Genomic DNA, 20,269 nt, shown 5'->3' with positions numbered 1-20,269 from the left:
GTGGGGCACTTTACTGAATATAGGGGGTGGGGCACTTTACTGAATATAGGGGTGGGGCATTTTACTGAATATAGGGGGTGGGGCACTTTATTGACTATAGGGGGTGGGGCATTTTACTGAATATAGGAGTGGGGCACATGACTGAATATAGGGAGTGGGGCACATCACTGAATATAGGGGTGGAGCAAATCACTGAATGTAGTGGGTGGGGCAAATCACTGAATATAGTGGGTGGGGCAAATCACTGAATGTAGAGGATGGGGCAAATCACTGAATATAGGGAGTGGGGCACATCACTGAATATAGAGGGTGGAGCAAATCACTGAATATAGGGGGTGGGGCAAATCACTGAATGTAGAGGATGGGGCACATCACTGATTATAGAGGATGGGGCACATCACTGATTATAGAGGATGGGGCACATCACTGATTATAGAGGATGGGGCAATATAAGAAGCACCTGTACATATACATTGTGTGCAGGTCAAAGATGAAGAAAAAATTACACCTGAATCTCATTTTAAAGCAAAAAAAACCTCTCAGATGTCAATAAAAGCGAGTAAAGAAAAGCTTGACGCTCACATGGAATGATAGACGAGCGGTTTTTGTTCTTGTTCTCCTCGGTGCGTGCCGTGTTGGCCGACCTGTAGGTTTTGAATTTTGGAAGTTTCTGCATAAAACCAATAACAAGAAAACATATTAATGTGTTTGTGCTGAGTAACGAAATCCCACCGTTAAGTCCATAATTAATCTGTCGTGCGCAGAGTACACAGATAGAGCAGTGAAACTTTTTACACTTTCTAATAAAAGAGGAAGCACTGACCTGAAACTCCAACTCCATTAAAGACGGTTCACTTCCCTCCTTCTGTCTGAGTGTGCTGACCTCCGAGTGGAAACTCGAGAGCGCCATTTCCGTCTCGCCAAACTGACTGTATTCGATCAGCGCCGTGTGGATGAGCACATACTGGGCCTGGGATACAAGTCACTTCAGCTGAGACCATGTGCTAATTACTGTGTTAATAAATGTGTATTCATAAAATGTATAAAATAAACAACTAAAATAGAAAGAAAATCTTTAGTTATGATTTCATCATTTACTTAACGAAGTATCAGTTCTTTACTGATTACTAGACATATTAGTTAAGTGCTTTGTATGACTGTATTAATGCCTGTTAATGTCCCTGTATCATGACATGCTGCTTTACGGTAAAAGACAGAATGTTGCAGCACGCTATGTGTCTCACCTCCACTTGGACCATGAGGCATCTTTGACGGCGAAGTTTGACCACATATCCATAAATGTCCACACGTCCTTCTGCCTCCAGACTCTCAATCATGGCATCGATACAGATATAGGTCCCTGTGCGTCCAACTCCGGCACTGCACGGAATAAAGTTCAGCTTTAAAATGAAAATCACAGACTGCTTCTAATAGTTAGTCAAAATATGATCGGCTCCTATCGTACCTGCAGTGAATGACAATCGGTCCACTGAAGAAGTTTTTGAAGGAGTTGACCCTGCGGCGAAGTTTAAGGAGCAGGCCGGGATCAGATGGGACGCCATGGTCGGGCCAGCTTGTGAACTGGATGTGAGTCACTTCACGTTCTGCTGACTTCTCTTTACGCTGAAAAGCAGGACAAATCACCAACTTTAGTATGTCTGAATCGAAAAGACAATCTCTTTATTTAAAACCAAAGTGAAGCATTATATCAGGTGAATAATCCCATGATTAATATAAGAAGTGAACGTAAATTAAAAACAATTGAGAATTTGCTCACGTTCATCAGGGTCAGGTGGCGGATTATGTAATCCGGGCATTTTTCCTCTCCCTTGATTTTCACAACCAAATCATCAAAAATCTCTGTTTCTCTCTCCATCGATGGCCAATACTGAGCACATTTGTTCTGTGAAGCAAAAGAGGATCGATGAAACTTTTGAGAAAGAAATAAAACACAAGGTTTTTTTAATCTACGTGTCACGGTGGTGCAGTGACTAGTGACTAGCGCTGACACATCACGGCTCCATGAGCCTAGGTCCGGTACTGAACCCGAGAGACTCCGAGAGATGTTTTGAAGATCGCAGATTTAATATATTAACACGACCTGATGAATTATACCTTGTTTCCTTCTTCACAACGGGTTACCATGACAATAATGGAAGTCTTCTGCTCCCAGATCATCGTCCAGAAATCTCCTATCGTCTCTTCCTTGGGTCCTTCAAAACAAAACAAAACAAAAGAGTTTGTTGAATGTTGAACAAGAGGGAAAATGGTTACTGTTGGTGTTTGACAAAAGCAGCGTGTACCTTGGGCTGCGATGTATTTATTGGTTTCCTTGTAACCCTAAATAAAAAGAAATGAAGGTTATGAACATTTTCGTTTATAGAAAAAGGAATAACGAGCAGCTGACTTTAAGTTTCAGATTCACTACAGTTCTTCTACCTCAATGAAACTGCCGTTGATGTAGTCATCTGTTCCTCCGTGAGAGAGACAGACGCGATTGTAGTCATCTAAAAGCAGACGTGCAGCCAGATGTTTAGTTAAAATATACATTTTTTTTTTTTAAATGGAGAACACGATATCCGATTAAATGACAGCTCACAGTTTGGTTCGTATTTGCTTTGTCGTGAAACTTACAGGGAAGAATGTCAACGTAGCGATTCTTTGGATGGTTTTCTGATTTTTTGGCCTCTCTGACTGAGAAATTGGAGAAAATACGTGGAATGCTCTATGGAAAAAAACCATAAACACAATCTGTGAATTTTCCATATTAGAACACAATCATTAAATTCATCGGGGTCCGAATTTCACTTAATGAAAGTTTTTCCCTTTTGTTGTCAAGTCAAGTCAAGTCAAGTCAAGTCAAGTCAAGTCACCTTTACATGTGCCATGTGCCACCTTCACATGTGCCATGGTGAGTGAAATTCTTGGGAGCGAGCTCCAGAAATTGCAGAACCATTTACATACAATAGTAAAAAACATAAATAGAACAATTTACAAACAGGTTAAAAATGTGCAAAATGCTCAGTACCATTTGAAATGTGCAAATGCGAAAAATGTGGAAAGGATGCAATGTGCTCATGCAATGTACACAGTGTACTACTAGACATATATATACCCATATATATGTCCATGTGATCAAAACAGTCCTGTAGTATAGCATCTGATTGGTCCGACCAGCATTGGATTGTCCCGAGGGCGGGTGCTTCCCGTTTCAGTTTCTGCCTATAAGCAGGCAGGAGCAGAATGGACGAGTGGTCCGATTTGCCGAGAGGTGGGCGGGGGAGGGATTTTTGACTATACTAGTGAAAATTCAGATGCATCATGGGATTAGAGTGCACAATGTTTGTATTTCTGATCTGAACAAATCCACTCCATCTCCACTGTTCAACCTGGGCTGTGTTCCTCCATCCCTTTGGAACGTTACAATCATCTTAACTGGTTATAGAGGAGAGTGTTTTATATTACAGATTCTATTTTTTAGTGAAACTCCATAACGGCAAGAATTTGCGAATACGGCTGTGGATCTTAGAGGATCTTAGCCTCTGTGGAATAGAATAGAATGGAATAGCCTTTATTTTGTCACATATATGTTACAGCACAGTGAAAGTCTTTCTTCACATATCCCATCTTTAGATATATAACGTTGGAGGACTTTGTCAGCCACGATGAAGGTCCCCTGAAGCACATAGAGTTCAGAACCTTGATCAAGGGCCCAACTGTGGCAGCTTGGCAGTGCTGGGGCTCGAACCCTGATCTGCCAATCAACAACCCAGACACTGATGTGTTTGAGTTAATACATCAGATCTGTTCCGGGTGCTGTATTCAGGTGCTGCTCAGTCAGTAATAAATCGTATATATCATTTGCATTTACTACGATTAAATTGCTGGAAATTACTTTAGTAGAATGTATAATTTTCCGTTAAACAGTAATTTTGTATAAATGTTCTTCCTCGGTCCCATCATGCAGTAGTCTTCACACAGTGGCACACATAGAGGTCGTATGTGACAGCGGTGAACCACAGATAACCACCAGTGTTCCTTATCAGTTGGAATCCATGCCAATACAGCGAGAGCTCTGTGATCAGGTTACGCTGAAAAATGGCTGTTCAACTGGTATTTATGTTCTGTTTCACTAATTTAGAAGATCTTAGCATGTGTGTGTGAACACAAACAAGAAGGTATCTGATTCCTGAGGGATCCTCCAGATAAGTGAGTTACATACATTATGGATATATACTGTAAAATATAGCCTTAATGTTGTATTTCACGTTGTATTATTCTACACACAGTGATAGGAAAGAATCTGTTTTTATGTTTATGATGGAGTGTGTGATGTAAAAGGCCACCGGTGTGAGGGTAAATATTTAAAAATATTCTGTGAGTCCAGTTTATATCCACAGAACTACTGTATAAAGATCCCCCATGACTCAGGTGAACCCGTACCATCTAGGCATGGCGCTATCTCGACTTCCTCGGGTTCTGCTGTGTACTGTTACCGAGGCAGCTGAGATACTGACTCCGAATGCTCATGAAATCAAATGAAATTAGCCGAGAGTCACCTGAAATTCTTCCATGAACAGACGTCCTTCATCAGCCCTCTTCTTCTTGTACGCATCGAGCAGGTCATCAGCATTTATGGGTTCCACTCTAAGCAGCGCATCTGGGAAAAGAACATCATCAAGAAAAGAACTTCAGCAGTATGGACAAAGGTGAGATAGAGAGTTATTACTTACTTGATGGAAGAAGGTCATCCATTTCCTGTTCATTCCTGCTGTGCCAAATCAAAGCAGTGTTTATCATCACATTTTATACATCTATAATAATAAATACATAAATAATCCACACATGAGAAGGATCAGGAGACCATCTCGGCAAGGATGTGTGATACAGACCTTGACTTTTCCCTCTTTAAAAGGTAGATCTTGTACAGGACAAACAGGAGCGCGATAGACGTGACAATAATGAGAAAGCTCAGGAATCCAAGAACAGCTTTGTCATTGTCTAAAACACATCAGATATTAGATTTAGTCTGGATTTCAGATTGAATTTATTCTAATATGGATATTAGAGAAACATCAAATAGATTCATATTAATAAGGTTAAAGATCTTACATTTAGTATCAAAATGCACAAACTCCCTCTCAGTTTTATTCCCGTTACCATTTATGGCAGTGACCTGAATAAACATAAATAATAAAGCCCACTGTTAGAATAATGTCCCGACCAACAATGTTATTACTGAATAATTACTTTAGAAGTCGTGATTAAATGTCAGAATAATACCTGCACTTTATAGTGTGTTAAGTAGTAGAGGTCTTTGAATTCATATGAATATTTGCTTTCAGTTAAAGTCAAAATTGCCTGCTTTACGTTCTTCCCTTGACCATCTATGAAGAGCTCTGCTTTGACTTCTCCCCTGTCCCCGTGCCAACTTATAATACTACATGTAATTTTGTACGAATTATGAGAAGTAAGCTCAGGTGAATTGCAATTTAATTCGGGTTCTATAAAGACAGAACAAAAGGATTAGAAATACAGTATTTAAATACTATAACATTGTTTAAGCTTCAGACTTATTCACTTAGAACATGTTGAACATTTAGGTCCTACAGTCATGACTTGGGTGTAATATATGAACAGGTCCTTGTGCTGTTTGCTCATGAAGTGAATCAGACGTATGCCGAAGCATATAATACAGATAGATGAGGAGCGTTTAATCAACAGAATCTACAGAAATGAGTCGTAGCCATGGAGCATACGTCCGTTTACATTAAATTCAAGCTGAACTGATAGCAGCATGATGAGAATCTTCCTTTCTGTCTTTGTTTCCATAGATAAGCTCTATGTGTTTTTCTCTGTCTTATTTAAATGACTGTAACATACATGTGACACAATAATAAAGGGCACTGATAATATAATAGCTTGTGTATATTTCTATTATTATATGAATAAGTACATGTTGTGAATTTCCTGGTGGTGATTTGTCCTCATGTAGTCATCAGTTCAGCTTGAATATGCTGTGGTTTGTTTAAGATGCTATTTATTATATGCAACTTTATTTATGTTATAAATAACAGCTAAAGATCCTGAAGGATAACGATGTTGTTGATGTTGTGGTATTGCATATTGTCTTAGGTATTATACATAACTAACTACACCAAATGTAAGAAATCCTGTGTTATACTCACTTGTAGATAAGGTCCTCTCAATTTTGGGAACAGTGAGGAATTTTCTATAATTGTACTTTGCATTAAAAGTGCAGTTATATGTAGTAAAGGCTTCCAAATCCTTAATTTCACAGTAGTCCCCAGAACAGTTCACTAAAACAATACAAATAATTATGAATAACTGATAAGTCATGAAAAAGTCTATGATTGAAAAGAGAAATAGTTTATTTTATAAAAGAAGATTTCCTACTTTTGACTTTTTTGGATGTGTTATTGGTGCAGCTCGCTTCCAAAGTGATATCCTTGGTAATGTTTGGGCAGTTTGTGCTGCTTAAATCCCATCTTGCCTTGATGCTGCTTGCCGTTTTTTCGACAATAGTGACATTACCAATATCTATAAGAGAAAGAGTGTTAGATTAGTACATAAACAGAAGTGCATTGTTTTAACTTCCTCTCTGGGTTATACTGTATATTAGTGATTGGCCTTGAGCAATGACAACTCCTTATTCTGTTTATTAATCATTTTGTGCAAAGATAAAGGTTTTATTTACAAACTGTTAGACATGCTTGGATAAAAACTACATATAGATTTGTCTCAGTGGAAAACTGAGTCCCTGTTTCTGTTCTCTGTATAGTTTTGCTCAAACAGAACTTTATTAAGCTCGAAACCAAAAGAGAAATAAAATAGGAACTGTATGTTTGATCTGCATTAAAGGCTAATGCATTAAGGTCATGTATTAAGTCAGATCATTCATTATTTTATCTACTTGCTTGAATTAGCAATGAAAACTGATTTCGGATTTATACAAATCAGTCTATTTTTCACTTATTTGCACTGAAACCACATCTTAGAGGTGAAGGACTTCCAAATAGTATAAAATATTAAGCTTGGATTTAACTATTAACATAAAGTTTAACATACAGCTTCATATTCAAGATTTAAACTGAAACGTAAAAACTTAGTTCACACGAGTCACTAACTAAAAGTTTTGTTTTAAAGTGTTATTGTCACGGATACGCCAGGTTCTCACGACACTTCCTTCAGATTTCAATCACCGGAGTTCAGATAATCATCACCTAGGGTCACTCAACACTAATTGCTCACAGACTATTTAAGCCACGCTCTCACCTTCATTCACCGTCCAGTCTTGTATGCTATGCTTACTAACTCGACTCTCTCATTCTTCTTCTCAGTAGTGTTTCCAGATCCTGATCTGCACGTTACCAGATTCAACTCCTTATCGAGCGTGTGTTTATCGGAGCACGGACGAAGCGTCCTTCACCACGTCTCCAAGCTTTGCAGCTTTACCTCAGACCTGAACTATCAATAAACACTGGCTTTGATTTCATCTGTTCGTTCATTGTCTTCTGTACGTTACAGTTATATTATTTGGAATATTTGGATATTTTTATATTGTTAAAAATGTTTTGAAATATTGTGTCTTCGTAATCCTGTCTTAAGATTTAAACACTAGAAAGTTTATAATTGTCCTTTTCCTCATAATTTTACTGTCATTTCTCATCTCAACTCAGTAAAAGAGATGATTATTATTAGTGACTTGCACAAACCCAGGTTGTGTCTGTTGACTGTGTCATTAGAGTGAAGTGTCAGTGTGACGTGTAGTGTAAAGGGCCCGGGGACAGGAAATGGCACAAAATCTATGAGGAGCAGTTGCAAGGACTTACAGCATTCAATCTTAACTTTCGTGAGGTTGCTAGTGATTGGTCTGTTTCCGAAATTATATGTCCCCTTGCATGTATAATCTATAAAAGGTTTCAACTCTGAGGCTTTAACGATTGTGTCTGTCTCCGCCACAAAGAAAAAAGATTAAATAATTAAAACATCAAATTCATTCCCATGTGTTTCATCATGAAAGTGCAAATGAAGGCAGTGTAAGTATTTACAGAAGCTTCAGTACTTACCATTGCAGGAGTATGTGAGGTTGTTTGGGCATTGTTTAGGCTTATTAATCCAATTAAATTCATTTGGGAACTTGTTTGTAATATTAAAAACAGGCTTTACTGTAAAAGACACATATAGGATTAAATTTCATAAAAATATTCCTCCACATCCTGTGTATGTGTTATTAACATTATAGATGCAAAAGTCTCATTAATCAGATGTATTCATTAGGATCTGTAAATCTTTTTAACTGTACTGCTTATGTTATGTTTAACTGTAATGCTTATTTAGTAGACAGTATATGCATTGTAATGTGTGTGTGTGTGTGTGTGTGTGTGTGTGTGTGTGTGTGTGTGTGTGTGTGTGTGTGTGTGTGTGTGTGTTAATCATGTCCTTAGTTTAGTGGAATATATACCTGGGGGAAGTTGGAAAGGTACATAGGTTTTATTACAGACGTCTTCTTTAAAGTTCAGTTTACTATTGCTGCAGGAGTTATCCTTAGTGACGGTTATACATTCTTTTTCAAAAGTCAAATTCCACACGGTCTTGAAACACACTTGATCATTCTTCAGTGTGAAACTTACATCTGAGTCAACCGCATAAAAAAATTAATAAATACAGCTATTAAAATGTTTTAATGATGCATAATAGACACTCTGTTTTTATTTGAGTAAAGCAGTGTGCACATTCTGAATACTATTTTTATTTAGATTAAAATTCTGGAACATATAATAACTCTGAACTTACCCAATGTTCTTGTTTCCAGATGACTGTATTTTTCTTTACTGGGAGTACAGGAGGGAGTAAAACTGACAGCATATTTTTGGCAAGGCTTTAGTGATGTAAATGATATTTGGTATTTCTTCATTTCACGTTGCACTGGGATTGTTCTGGTGTTGTCCAACATAACGTTGTTCAGCGTAATGTTGTAAATGCCTTTAACATCATTTATGTTAAATCCCACTTTCCATTCATCGTTGAAGCTGTAGTTGTATTTGCCTGGAAAGAAAGGTTTTCACGTAACCGGTGAAGAAATATTCTGATCACAACTGAAAGAACTTTTGCTTTGTAATTGATGGATACTTACACGGTAAGGGTTTCACTGTAAAGAAAAAAAAAGAATGAGAAGAATTATAGTATTTATATTGAAATGAAATACAGTATACAGTATAAAGTAAATAATAAGAAGGGCAGGTGTGTGTGTGTGTGTGTGTGTGTGTGTGTGTGTGTGTGTGTGTGTGTGTGTGTGTGTGTGTGTGTGTGTGTGTGTGTGTGTGTGTGTGTGTGTGTAGACTAAGCATCTGTGTGATCCAGCATTGTGTTACCTGTTGTTGCGTTGTTCGTGAGTGTGGGTGAGGTTGTGTCCGTGGGTGAGGATGTGAGTGGGACAGAGGTGCTTTGGGTTTGGTTGTCTGCAAATTGTCGACATTGTCAGTATGCTGTGATTACAAGCTGCTAATATTCCACAATCTCCATGATCCAAATAATACAAATAACTTAATGCTTAACTTGATGCTCTTAAAGCTAAGTTACACGCAATTCAGTGTTTAGAATTGTTTTTAAATCCAACACTTTATAACAAAGTCTCAAGTGAGTATTAGATCCAGAATGGCATATTTTATTAATAAACATAATAAACATTTCTGACTGCTTGGACCTGTTGGGACACGAGCTGTTATGGCAGTGTTTTTAACTTCACAACATTTATTCTTCACAAAAGTGGTTATTACCTGTTGTAGCCATGGCTGTGCTTGAAATTGGTTGTTGCGTGGTTGAGTGCAAGTCTGATGTGTTACTGACTGCTAGAACAAGTGTAATGCATGAGCACAGCGACATGTATGTAACACAAGAAAATATCAAACATGTGTATGCACACTATATGGTGTGCATACACATTTATTTACTCTACACAACATATATTCTTCACAGAAGTGGTTATTACCTGTTGTAGCCATGGCTGTGCTTGAAATTGGTTGTTGTTGCGTGCTTGAGTGCAAGATTGTTGTGCTATTGTCTGCTAGAACAAGTGTAATGCATGAGTACAGCAACATATATGTTACAAAAGAAAATATCGAACATGCGTATGCACACTATATGGACATAAATATGTGGACACCTGACAACCACACAAAATAAGGATTTGGCCCCATTTGTAACTCAGACAACCTTCATGCTACTGAATTGAGTTCATGTGAGATTGTGTCCATCAGTGGTCCAGTTTCTCCCAAAGGTCTGGGCTCTGTGCTTTGTGTAGAAACAGGAAACTTACTGAGCATACAATTTTCTAAGCACAATTATCCTTCATAAAAAAGGAAGAAAAACACCCTCCGTTGGTGATGCAATCTTTACCCTTTACATGCTTAAGCACTCAGCAGCTCCACCTTGTGAGTTTTATTTGTCTACCGCATGGTGGCGTAGCTTTTTGTTGCTCCTAGAAGCATCCAGTTCACAATACTAGCACTTACATTTGATGGGGCAGATCTAATACAGCAGAAATGACAAGAACTGACTTGTGGCTAAGATGGATTCCTATAACACTGCCACAAAATTTGGATGGCTTGATTTTATTGACCATTTATCATTGGGAGCAGCTAAAACCTACTGATCTCAGTAAATAGGAAGGTTGTCCACATACTTTTGGCCACATAGAGTATCTATAAACACGTATCAGATAGCTTCATGATCATCAATCATGACAATAGGAAAATAATGCCTGGGCTTTGCGAACTTGGGTTTGTTTGGTTTTGAGTTGAGGGGGTGAGTGCGGGTGAGCCTGACACTGTGGTAAGGACTATAAGTAGAATAAGCAGAACACTTGAGTGATCACTTCACACAGTCACCACTTCATTCCTATTCTTCCCTATAATAGGAAGATATTACCTTCTGTATTTATGGTTGTGTTAGTTTGGTTTTGAGTTGAGTTGGTGCTTGTGGGTGAGCCTGATGTGCTTGGGAGTGTACCTAGAATAAGCAAAATACATGAGTACATCAACATGTACAATGGCATTCCTATTCTTCCCTATAATAGGAAGATTGTACCTTCTGTTGTTATGTTTGTGTTTGTTTGGTGTTGAGATGAGTTGGTGCTTGCGGGTGAGACTGGCACTGTGATAACGACTGGAACCAGAATAAGCAAAATACATGAGTATATCAACATGTACAATGGATTTGTACATAGAAATGCACCTAGAATAAGCAGGACACTTGAGTATATATTTACATGGATGTAATACAGCACATACGGTATATTTGTATATATCTATAATCACAACATTAACACTCATCACTTCATTCCTATTCTTCCTTACAATAGGAAGATTGTACCTCCTGTCTTTGTGGTTACGTTTGTTTGGTGTTGAGTTGAGGGGGTGAGTGTGGGTAAGCCTGACACACTGGTGTTTACTGCACCTAGAATTAGCAGGACACTTGAGTATATATTTACATGGATGTATTACAGCACATACGGTATATTTGTATATATCTATAATCACACCATTAACACTCATCACTTCATTCCTATTCTTCCCTTATAATTGGAAGATATTACCTTCTTTCTGTATGGTTGTGTTTGTTTGGTGTTGAGTTGAGGGGGTGAGTGTGGGTAAGCCTGACACACTGGTGTTTACTGCACCTAGAATAAGTAGAACACTTGAGTATATATTTACATGGATGTATTACAGCACATACGGTATATTTGTATATATCTATAATCACACCATTAACACTCATCACTTCATTCCTATTCTTCCCTGTAATAGGAAGATATTACCTCCTGTCTGTGTGGTTGGGTTTGTTTGGTGTTGAGTTGAGGAGGTGAGTGCGGGTGAGCCTGACACTGTGATTGGGACTGTAACTAGAATAAGTAGAACACTTGAGTATATATTTACATGGATGTAATACAGCACATACGGTATATTTGTATATATCTATAATCACAACATTAACACTCATCACTTCATTCCTATTCTTCCTTACAATAGGAAGATTGTACCTCCTGTCTTTGTGGTTACGTTTGTTTGGTGTTGAGTTGAGGGGGTGAGTGTGGGTAAGCCTGACACACTGGTGTTTACTGCACCTAGAATTAGCAGGACACTTGAGTATATATTTACATGGATGTATTACAGCACATACGGTATATTTGTATATATCTATAATCACACCATTAACACTCATCACTTCATTCCTATTCTTCCCTTATAATTGGAAGATATTACCTTCTTTCTGTATGGTTGTGTTTGTTTGGTGTTGAGTTGAGGGGGTGAGTGTGGGTAAGCCTGACACACTGGTGTTTACTGCACCTAGAATAAGTAGAACACTTGAGTATATATTTACATGGATGTATTACAGCACATACGGTATATTTGTATATATCTATAATCACACCATTAACACTCATCACTTCATTCCTATTCTTCCCTGTTATAGGAAGATATTACCTCCTGTCTGTGTGGTTGGGTTTGTTTGGTGTTGAGTTGAGGAGGTGAGTGCGGGTGAGCCTGACACTGTGATTGGGACTGTAACTAGAATAAGTAGAACACTTGAGTATATATTTACATGGATGTAATACAGCACATACTGTATATTTGTATATATCTATAATCACACCATTAACATGCATCACTTCATTCCTATTCTTCCCTGTAATAGGAAGATATTACCTTTTGTCTCCGTGTTTTGGTTTGTTTCTGGTTTAGTTGAGCTGGTGTTTGCGGGTGAGCCTGACACTGTGAGAAGCAAAATACATGAGTATATCAACATGTACAATGGATTTAAAACGTCGACACACCGCTGGTAAAATGGCAGATTTGTGTGATGTAAAACAAAATGAAGCCAAAATAAATCATGTCATGTCTTCAGTCTGATGTCACAAGCTCTTCATTTTAGAAACCCTAAACTAAAACCTTGTTGAAGCATCTTTTGGTTTTATATTGCACATCCTGACTCCCCAGTATGTTTCTGCAAAGCCCCCTTCAGATCACATCCACATTTTTCAATTGGATTTAGATTGATCTAGTTTTGGTGAAGCTTTTTCTTTGTTTATTTTATACGTGAAATTTCTATTCATCTTCAGCTTCCTAGCAAATGCCTGCTTCTTATTGGTTTGTGCCAAAATCAACTGCTATTTAGACTGGGATTTATGATTCCCTTCACATTGAGCTTAGTCTTAGTCTGAGCTGAAGCAAAACAGAAGTGAAGCATGATGCTGCCACCAGCATGCTTCACCACGGGTTGAATTATGGTCACATTAAAAGAAACATTAATGAAACTGGACAAATTCAGCACAACATGCATTTAGCTGGTGGTTTTAAACATAATGGAAATAATAAAGACTCTAGACGGACGTGAGTAATATATCTGATGTATGATGTGAGGACAGAATTCCACATCTAATGACCAATCAGTTAACTTGTCATAATAATTTTTTGGCACTAGCGTGATGTGCTACATTATAATTCTAAAACCGAGGATGACAATATTCATGAATTTGTTCATGTCCTTTAGTCCATATTAATACATTTCAATAGCTAACTAGCATGTTGTATATTATTATGTTCTGTTACATTTGGTCCATTTTAATCCCAATTAACTGGGTTTCAGAGCAACGAAACATGAGAACTGAGAACATTTTCAAAAAATGTGCATATTTCACATTTTTAATAGTTAATGTGCATGTGAAGCAATGCAATGAGTCATAATCTCTCAAATTGTTAGAGAGAGAGAGAGAGAGAGAGAGAGAGAGAGAGAGAGAGAGAGAGAGAGAGAGAGAGAGAGAGAGAGGTGTTACCTTTATCTTGGTCTGGACTGCCAGCTCCTTGGATATCTAGAAAAACATTGGAGATATAAGATATAAGATACATTAAAGCTATGAGTCTTGGCACATTGTACAAGTTTTATAGATCGTTTGGAATGTGAACAGTGCAATAACAATGTGAATACATCAGGGTGTTAGTTCTGTTCCTGGAGATTTACTCTAAGCCCTATAATATGCCTGTGGATCTGAATCAAGTGAGATCAGCTGGTCATGTGGAGGTGCAGAAGATTCTGACATGAGATGTTAAGGCAGAAACTCAAACTAATTTTAATTATTTAATAAACATCATTAAAAAAACAACATTACCTTTTCAAGCATAACTGTTTTTTAATGAAAATATATTAGTTACAAATATAACTGTGATTTTTTTTTTAAATGAAGTAAGTATTTTCTTTAAAAAAAAGAATAATAATCATTTAAAAAACAAACCTTCGTTACATAATTTAAACCTGAATATTGCATATTTTGAACAATTTATTTTATTTTACATTCCATTTGATATTTAATCAAAATCCAAATTCATATCCAGACAGATTTGTAGCTATAATAAGAGAGAAGTGGTTTAATGAATAGCTGAAATCCACACACAAGGAATAAGCAATGTATCGTTTCTATTCTGTGTCATGCTTCAGGATTCATTATGGTATCTGCTGCTGCTAACTATGATCATCATAAGCTGGAATCCTGCCTCAGACACGCAACACGGCCAAGAGCCAAAACTGACCATGCACTTGGTAAGGAAAGGAGCGATGGCTTATCATTGTCCTGTCAATCACAGAGACACTGGCCAATCGTGTGTGTCTGTGAGCTGATGTATGTGGAAGATGGAGGATAGCACTTTACTACAAATGAAGAGCATGAGCAGCAGTTCAGAAAGGTGCAGTTTCTCAGAGGAAGCATGTGTTAGGCTTCACCCTGTCTGCTATGATAGCTTCTCTGTATAGTTTTGCTCAAACAGAACTTTATTAAGCTCAAAACCAAAAGAGAGATAAAATAGAAACCGTATGTTTGAGCTGCATTAAAGGCTAATGCAAGGCTAGAAATGTGTGAAAACTCATTCCAGTCACATTGATGTTAGGCTCGATGGCTAGACTTAGCAGCTGACGTTAAGGTCATGTATTAAGTCAGATCATTCATTATTTTATCTACTTGCTTGAATTAGCAATGAAAACTGATTTCAGATTTATACAAATCAGTCTATTTTTCACTTATTTGCACTGAAACCACATCTTAAAGGTGAAGGACTTCCAAATAGTATAAAATATTAAGCTTGGATTTAACTATTAACATAAAGTTTAACATACAGCTTCATATTCAAGATTTAAACTGAAACGTAAAAACTTAGTTCACACGAGTCACTAACTAAAAGTTTTGTTTTAAAGTGTTATTTTTTTTAAATATTTTTATATTGTTGAAAATGTTTTGAAATATTTTGTGTCTTCTTAATTCTGTCTTTATTAATATAATATGCAGCACATACCGTACATTTGTATATATCTATAATCACACCATTAACACTCATCACTTCATTCCTATTCTTCCTTACAATAGGAAGATTGTACCTCCTGTCTTTGTGGTTACGTTTGTTTGGTGTTGAGTTGAGGGGGTGAGTGTGGGTAAGCCTGACACACTGGTGTTTACTGCACCTAGAATTAGCAGGACACTTGAGTATATATTTACATGGATGTATTACAGCACATACGGTATATTTGTATATATCTATAATCACAACATTAACACTCATCACTTCATTCCTATTCTTCCCTGTAATAGGAAGATATTACCTCCTGTCTGTGTGGTTGGGTTTGTTTGGTGTTGAGTTGAGGAGGTGAGTGCGGGTGAGCCTGACACTGTGATTGGGACTGTAACTAGAATAAGTAGAACACTTGAGTATATATTTACATGGATGTAATACAGCACATACTGTATATTTGTATATATCTATAATCACACCATTAACATGCATCACTTCATTCCTATTCTTCCCTGTAATAGGAAGATATTACCTTTTGTCTCCGTGTTTTGGTTTGTTTCTGGTTTAGTTGAGCTGGTGTTTGCGGGTGAGCCTGACACTGTGAGAAGCAAAATACATGAGTATATCAACATGTACAATGGATTTAAAACGTCGACACACCGCTGGTAAAATGGCAGATTTGTGTGATGTAAAACAAAATGAAGCCAAAATAAATCATGTCATGTCTTCAGTCTGATGTCACAAGCTCTTCATTTTAGAAACCCTAAACTAAAACCTTGTTGAAGCATCTTTTGGTTTTATATTGCACATCCTGACTCCCCAGTATGTTTCTGCACAGCCCCCTTCAGATCACATCCACATTTTTCAATTGGATTTAGATTGATCTAGTTTTGGTGAAGCTTTTTCTTTGTTTATTTTATACGTGAAATTTCTATTCATCTTCAGCATACTAGCAAATGCCTGCTTCTTATTGGTTTGTGCCAAAATCAACTGCTATTTAGACTGGGATTTATGATTCCCTTCACATTGAGCTTAGTCTTAGTCTGAGCTGAAGCAAAACAGAAGTGAAGCATGATGCTGCCACCAGCATGCTTCACCACGGGTTGAATTATGGTCACATTAAAAGAAACATTAATGAAACTGGACAAATTCAGCACAACATGCATTTAGCTGGTGGTTTTAAACATAATGGAAATAATAAAGACTCTAGACGGACGTGAGTAATATATCTGATGTATGATGTGAGGACAGAATTCCACATCTAATGACCAATCAGTTAACTTGTCATAATAATTTTTTGGCACTAGCGTGATGTGCTACATTATAATTCTAAAACCGAGGATGACAATATTCATGAATTTGTTCATGTCCTTTAGTCCATATTAATACATTTCAATAGCTAACTAGCATGTTGTATATTATTATGTTCTGTTACATTTGGTCCATTTTAATCCCAATTAACTGGGTTTCAGAGCAACGAAACATGAGAACTGAGAACATTTTCAAAAAATGTGCATATTTCACATTTTTAATAGTTAATGTGCATGTGAAGCAATGCAATGAGTCATAATCTCTCAAATTGTTAGAGAGAGAGAGAGAGAGAGAGAGAGAGAGAGAGAGAGAGAGAGAGAGAGAGAGAGAGAGAGAGAGAGGTGTTACCTTTATCTTGGTCTGGACTGCCAGCTCCTTGGATATCTAGAAAAACATTGGAGATATAAGATATAAGATACATTAAAGCTATGAGTCTTGGCACATTGTACAAGTTTTATAGATCGTTTGGAATGTGAACAGTGCAATAACAATGTGAATACATCAGGGTGTTAGTTCTGTTCCTGGAGATTTACTCTAAGCCCTATAATATGCCTGTGGATCTGAATCAAGTGAGATCAGCTGGTCATGTGGAGGTGCAGAAGATTCTGACATGAGATGTTAAGGCAGAAACTCAAACTAATTTTAATTATTTAATAAACATCATTAAAAAAACAACATTACCTTTTCAAGCATAACTGTTTTTTAATGAAAATATATTAGTTACAAATATAACTGTGATTTTTTTTTAAATGAAGTAAGTATTTTCTTTAAAAAAAAGAATAATAATCATTTAAAAAACAAACCTTCGTTACATAATTTAAACCTGAATATTGCATATTTTGAACAATTTATTTTATTTTACATTCCATTTGATATTTAATCAAAATCCAAATTCATATCCAGACAGATTTGTAGCTATAATAAGAGAGAAGTGGTTTAATGAATAGCTGAAATCCACACACAAGGAATAAGCAATGTATCGTTTCTATTCTGTGTCATGCTTCAGGATTCATTATGGTATCTGCTGCTGCTAACTATGATCATCATAAGCTGGAATCCTGCCTCAGACACGCAACACGGCCAAGAGCCAAAACTGACCATGCACTTGGTAAGGAAAGGAGCGATGGCTTATCATTGTCCTGTCAATCACAGAGACACTGGCCAATCGTGTGTGTCTGTGAGCTGATGTATGTGGAAGATGGAGGATAGCACTTTACTACAAATGAAGAGCATGAGCAGCAGTTCAGAAAGGTGCAGTTTCTCAGAGGAAGCATGTGTTAGGCTTCACCCTGTCTGCTATGATAGCTTCTCTGTATAGTTTTGCTCAAACAGAACTTTATTAAGCTCAAAACCAAAAGAGAGATAAAATAGAAACCGTATGTTTGAGCTGCATTAAAGGCTAATGCAAGGCTAGAAATGTGTGAAAACTCATTCCAGTCACATTGATGTTAGGCTCGATGGCTAGACTTAGCAGCTGACGTTAAGGTCATGTATTAAGTCAGATCATTCATTATTTTATCTACTTGCTTGAATTAGCAATGAAAACTGATTTCAGATTTATACAAATCAGTCTATTTTTCACTTATTTGCACTGAAACCACATCTTAGAGGTGAAGGACTTCCAAATAGTATAAAATATTAAGCTTGGATTTAACTATTAACATAAAGTTTAACATACAGCTTCATATTCAAGATTTAAACTGAAACGTAAAAAGTTAGTTCACACGAGTCACTAACTGAAAGTTTTGTTTTAAAGTGTTATTTTTTTTAAATATTTTTATATTGTTGAAAATGTTTTGAAATATTTTGTGTCTTCTTAATTCTGTCTTTATTAATATAATATGCAGCACATACCGTACATTTGTATATATCTATAATCACACCATTAACACTCATCACTTCATTCCTATTCTTCCCTGTAATAGGAAGATATTACCTTTTGTCTCCGTGTTTTGGTTTGTTTCTGGTTTAGTTGAGCTGGTGTTTGCGGGTGAGCCTGACACTGTGAGAAGCAAAATACATGAGTATATCAACATGTACAATGGATTTAAAACGTCGACACACCGCTGGTAAAATGGCAGATTTGTGTGATGTAAAACAAAATGAAGCCAAAATAAATCATGTCATGTCTTCAGTCTGATGTCACAAGCTCTTCATTTTAGAAACCCTAAACTAAAACCTTGTTGAAGCATCTTTTGGTTTTATATTGCACATCCTGACTCCCCAGTATGTTTCTGCACAGCCCCCTTCAGATCACATCCACATTTTTCAATTGGATTTAGATTGATCTAGTTTTGGTGAAGCTTTTTCTTTGTTTATTTTATACGTGAAATTTCTATTCATCTTCAGCTTCCTAGCAAATGCCTGCTTCTTATTGGTTTGTGCCAAAATCAACTGCTATTTAGACTGGGATTTATGATTCCCTTCACATTGAGCTTAGTCTTAGTCTGAGCTGAAGCAAAACAGAAGTGAAGCATGATGCTGCCACCAGCATGCTTCACCACGGGTTGAATTATGGTCACATTAAAAGAAACATTAATGAAACTGGACAAATTCAGCACAACATGCATTTAGCTGGTGGTTTTAAACATAATGGAAATAATAAAGACTCTAGACGGACGTGAGTAATATATCTGATGTATGATGTGAGGACAGAATTCCACATCTAATGACCAATCAGTTAACTTGTCATAATAATTTTTTGGCACTAGCGTGATGTGCTACATTATAATTCTAAAACCGAGGATGACAATATTCATGAATTTGTTCATGTCCTTTAGTCCATATTAATACATTTCAATAGCTAACTAGCATGTTGTATATTATTATGTTCTGTTACATTTGGTCCATTTTAATCCCAATTAACTGGGTTTCAGAGCAACGAAACATGAGAACTGAGAACATTTTCAAAAAATGTGCATATTTCACATTTTTAATAGTTAATGTGCATGTGAAGCAATGCAATGAGTCATAATCTCTCAAATTGTTAGAGAGAGAGAGAGAGAGAGAGAGAGAGAGAGAGAGAGAGAGAGAGAGAGAGAGAGAGAGAGAGAGGTGTTACCTTTATCTTGGTCTGGACTGCCAGCTCCTTGGATATCTAGAAAAACATTGGAGATATAAGATATAAGATACATTAAAGCTATGAGTCTTGGCACATTGTACAAGTTTTATAGATCGTTTGGAATGTGAACAGTGCAATAACAATGTGAATACATCAGGGTGTTAGTTCTGTTCCTGGAGATTTACTCTAAGCCCTATAATATGCCTGTGGATCTGAATCAAGTGAGATCAGCTGGTCATGTGGAGGTGCAGAAGATTCTGACATGAGATGTTAAGGCAGAAACTCAAACTAATTTTAATTATTTAATAAACATCATTAAAAAAACAACATTACCTTTTCAAGCATAACTGTTTTTTAATGAAAATATATTAGTTACAAATATAACTGTGATTTTTTTTTAAATGAAGTAAGTATTTTCTTTAAAAAAAAGAATAATAATCATTTAAAAAACAAACCTTCGTTACATAATTTAAACCTGAATATTGCATATTTTGAACAATTTATTTTATTTTACATTCCATTTGATATTTAATCAAAATCC

General features: G+C 36.7%; 1 protein-coding gene across 50 annotated transcripts in view; it reads right to left on the bottom strand.

Moving 5' to 3' along the window:
• ptprc (protein tyrosine phosphatase receptor type C) overlaps positions 1-20,269 on the bottom strand; it is a 39,354-nt gene that overhangs the window by 3,295 nt on the left and 15,790 nt on the right. For 9 of the 50 annotated variants that reach the window (XM_047810080.1, XM_047810097.1, XM_047810091.1 and 6 more), the window contains 40 exons: positions 19,729-19,764; positions 18,604-18,669; positions 17,016-17,051; positions 15,889-15,954; positions 15,667-15,750; positions 15,445-15,528; positions 13,856-13,891; positions 12,729-12,794; positions 12,507-12,590; positions 12,285-12,368; positions 12,062-12,145; positions 11,840-11,923; positions 11,618-11,701; positions 11,395-11,478; positions 11,110-11,187; positions 10,951-11,031; positions 10,013-10,084; positions 9,801-9,872; positions 9,396-9,482; positions 9,158-9,172; positions 8,818-9,069; positions 8,486-8,665; positions 8,091-8,189; positions 7,854-7,970; positions 6,418-6,561; positions 6,189-6,320; positions 5,284-5,504; positions 5,113-5,176; positions 4,893-5,001; positions 4,734-4,771; positions 4,560-4,660; positions 2,635-2,725; positions 2,440-2,507; positions 2,304-2,340; positions 2,116-2,213; positions 1,778-1,903; positions 1,466-1,623; positions 1,245-1,380; positions 824-970; positions 583-670 (listed from right to left, as the gene is read on the bottom strand). In XM_047810080.1, coding sequence (XP_047666036.1) covers positions 583-670; positions 824-970; positions 1,245-1,380; positions 1,466-1,623; positions 1,778-1,903; positions 2,116-2,213; positions 2,304-2,340; positions 2,440-2,507; positions 2,635-2,725; positions 4,560-4,660; positions 4,734-4,771; positions 4,893-5,001; positions 5,113-5,176; positions 5,284-5,504; positions 6,189-6,320; positions 6,418-6,561; positions 7,854-7,970; positions 8,091-8,189; positions 8,486-8,665; positions 8,818-9,069; positions 9,158-9,172; positions 9,396-9,482; positions 9,801-9,872; positions 10,013-10,084; positions 10,951-11,031; positions 11,110-11,187; positions 11,395-11,478; positions 11,618-11,701; positions 11,840-11,923; positions 12,062-12,145; positions 12,285-12,368; positions 12,507-12,590; positions 12,729-12,794; positions 13,856-13,891; positions 15,445-15,528; positions 15,667-15,750; positions 15,889-15,954; positions 17,016-17,051; positions 18,604-18,669; positions 19,729-19,764 — 3,789 coding nt within the window. The remainder of the gene's footprint in view (positions 1-582; positions 671-823; positions 971-1,244; positions 1,381-1,465; positions 1,624-1,777; positions 1,904-2,115; positions 2,214-2,303; positions 2,341-2,439; positions 2,508-2,634; positions 2,726-4,559; positions 4,661-4,733; positions 4,772-4,892; positions 5,002-5,112; positions 5,177-5,283; positions 5,505-6,188; positions 6,321-6,417; positions 6,562-7,853; positions 7,971-8,090; positions 8,190-8,485; positions 8,666-8,817; positions 9,070-9,157; positions 9,173-9,395; positions 9,483-9,800; positions 9,873-10,012; positions 10,085-10,950; positions 11,032-11,109; positions 11,188-11,394; positions 11,479-11,617; positions 11,702-11,839; positions 11,924-12,061; positions 12,146-12,284; positions 12,369-12,506; positions 12,591-12,728; positions 12,795-13,855; positions 13,892-15,444; positions 15,529-15,666; positions 15,751-15,888; positions 15,955-17,015; positions 17,052-18,603; positions 18,670-19,728; positions 19,765-20,269) is intronic. The other 41 variants (XM_047810084.1, XM_047810116.1, XM_047810122.1 and 38 more) reach the window with 34 other exon arrangements.

This window comes from Tachysurus fulvidraco, chromosome 2 (genome assembly GCF_022655615.1).
Source record: "Tachysurus fulvidraco isolate hzauxx_2018 chromosome 2, HZAU_PFXX_2.0, whole genome shotgun sequence".
Taxonomy (NCBI): domain Eukaryota; kingdom Metazoa; phylum Chordata; class Actinopteri; order Siluriformes; family Bagridae; genus Tachysurus; species Tachysurus fulvidraco.
The sequence above is the reverse complement of the archived record's forward strand: the minus strand, read 5'-3'. Positions and strand labels throughout refer to the sequence as shown.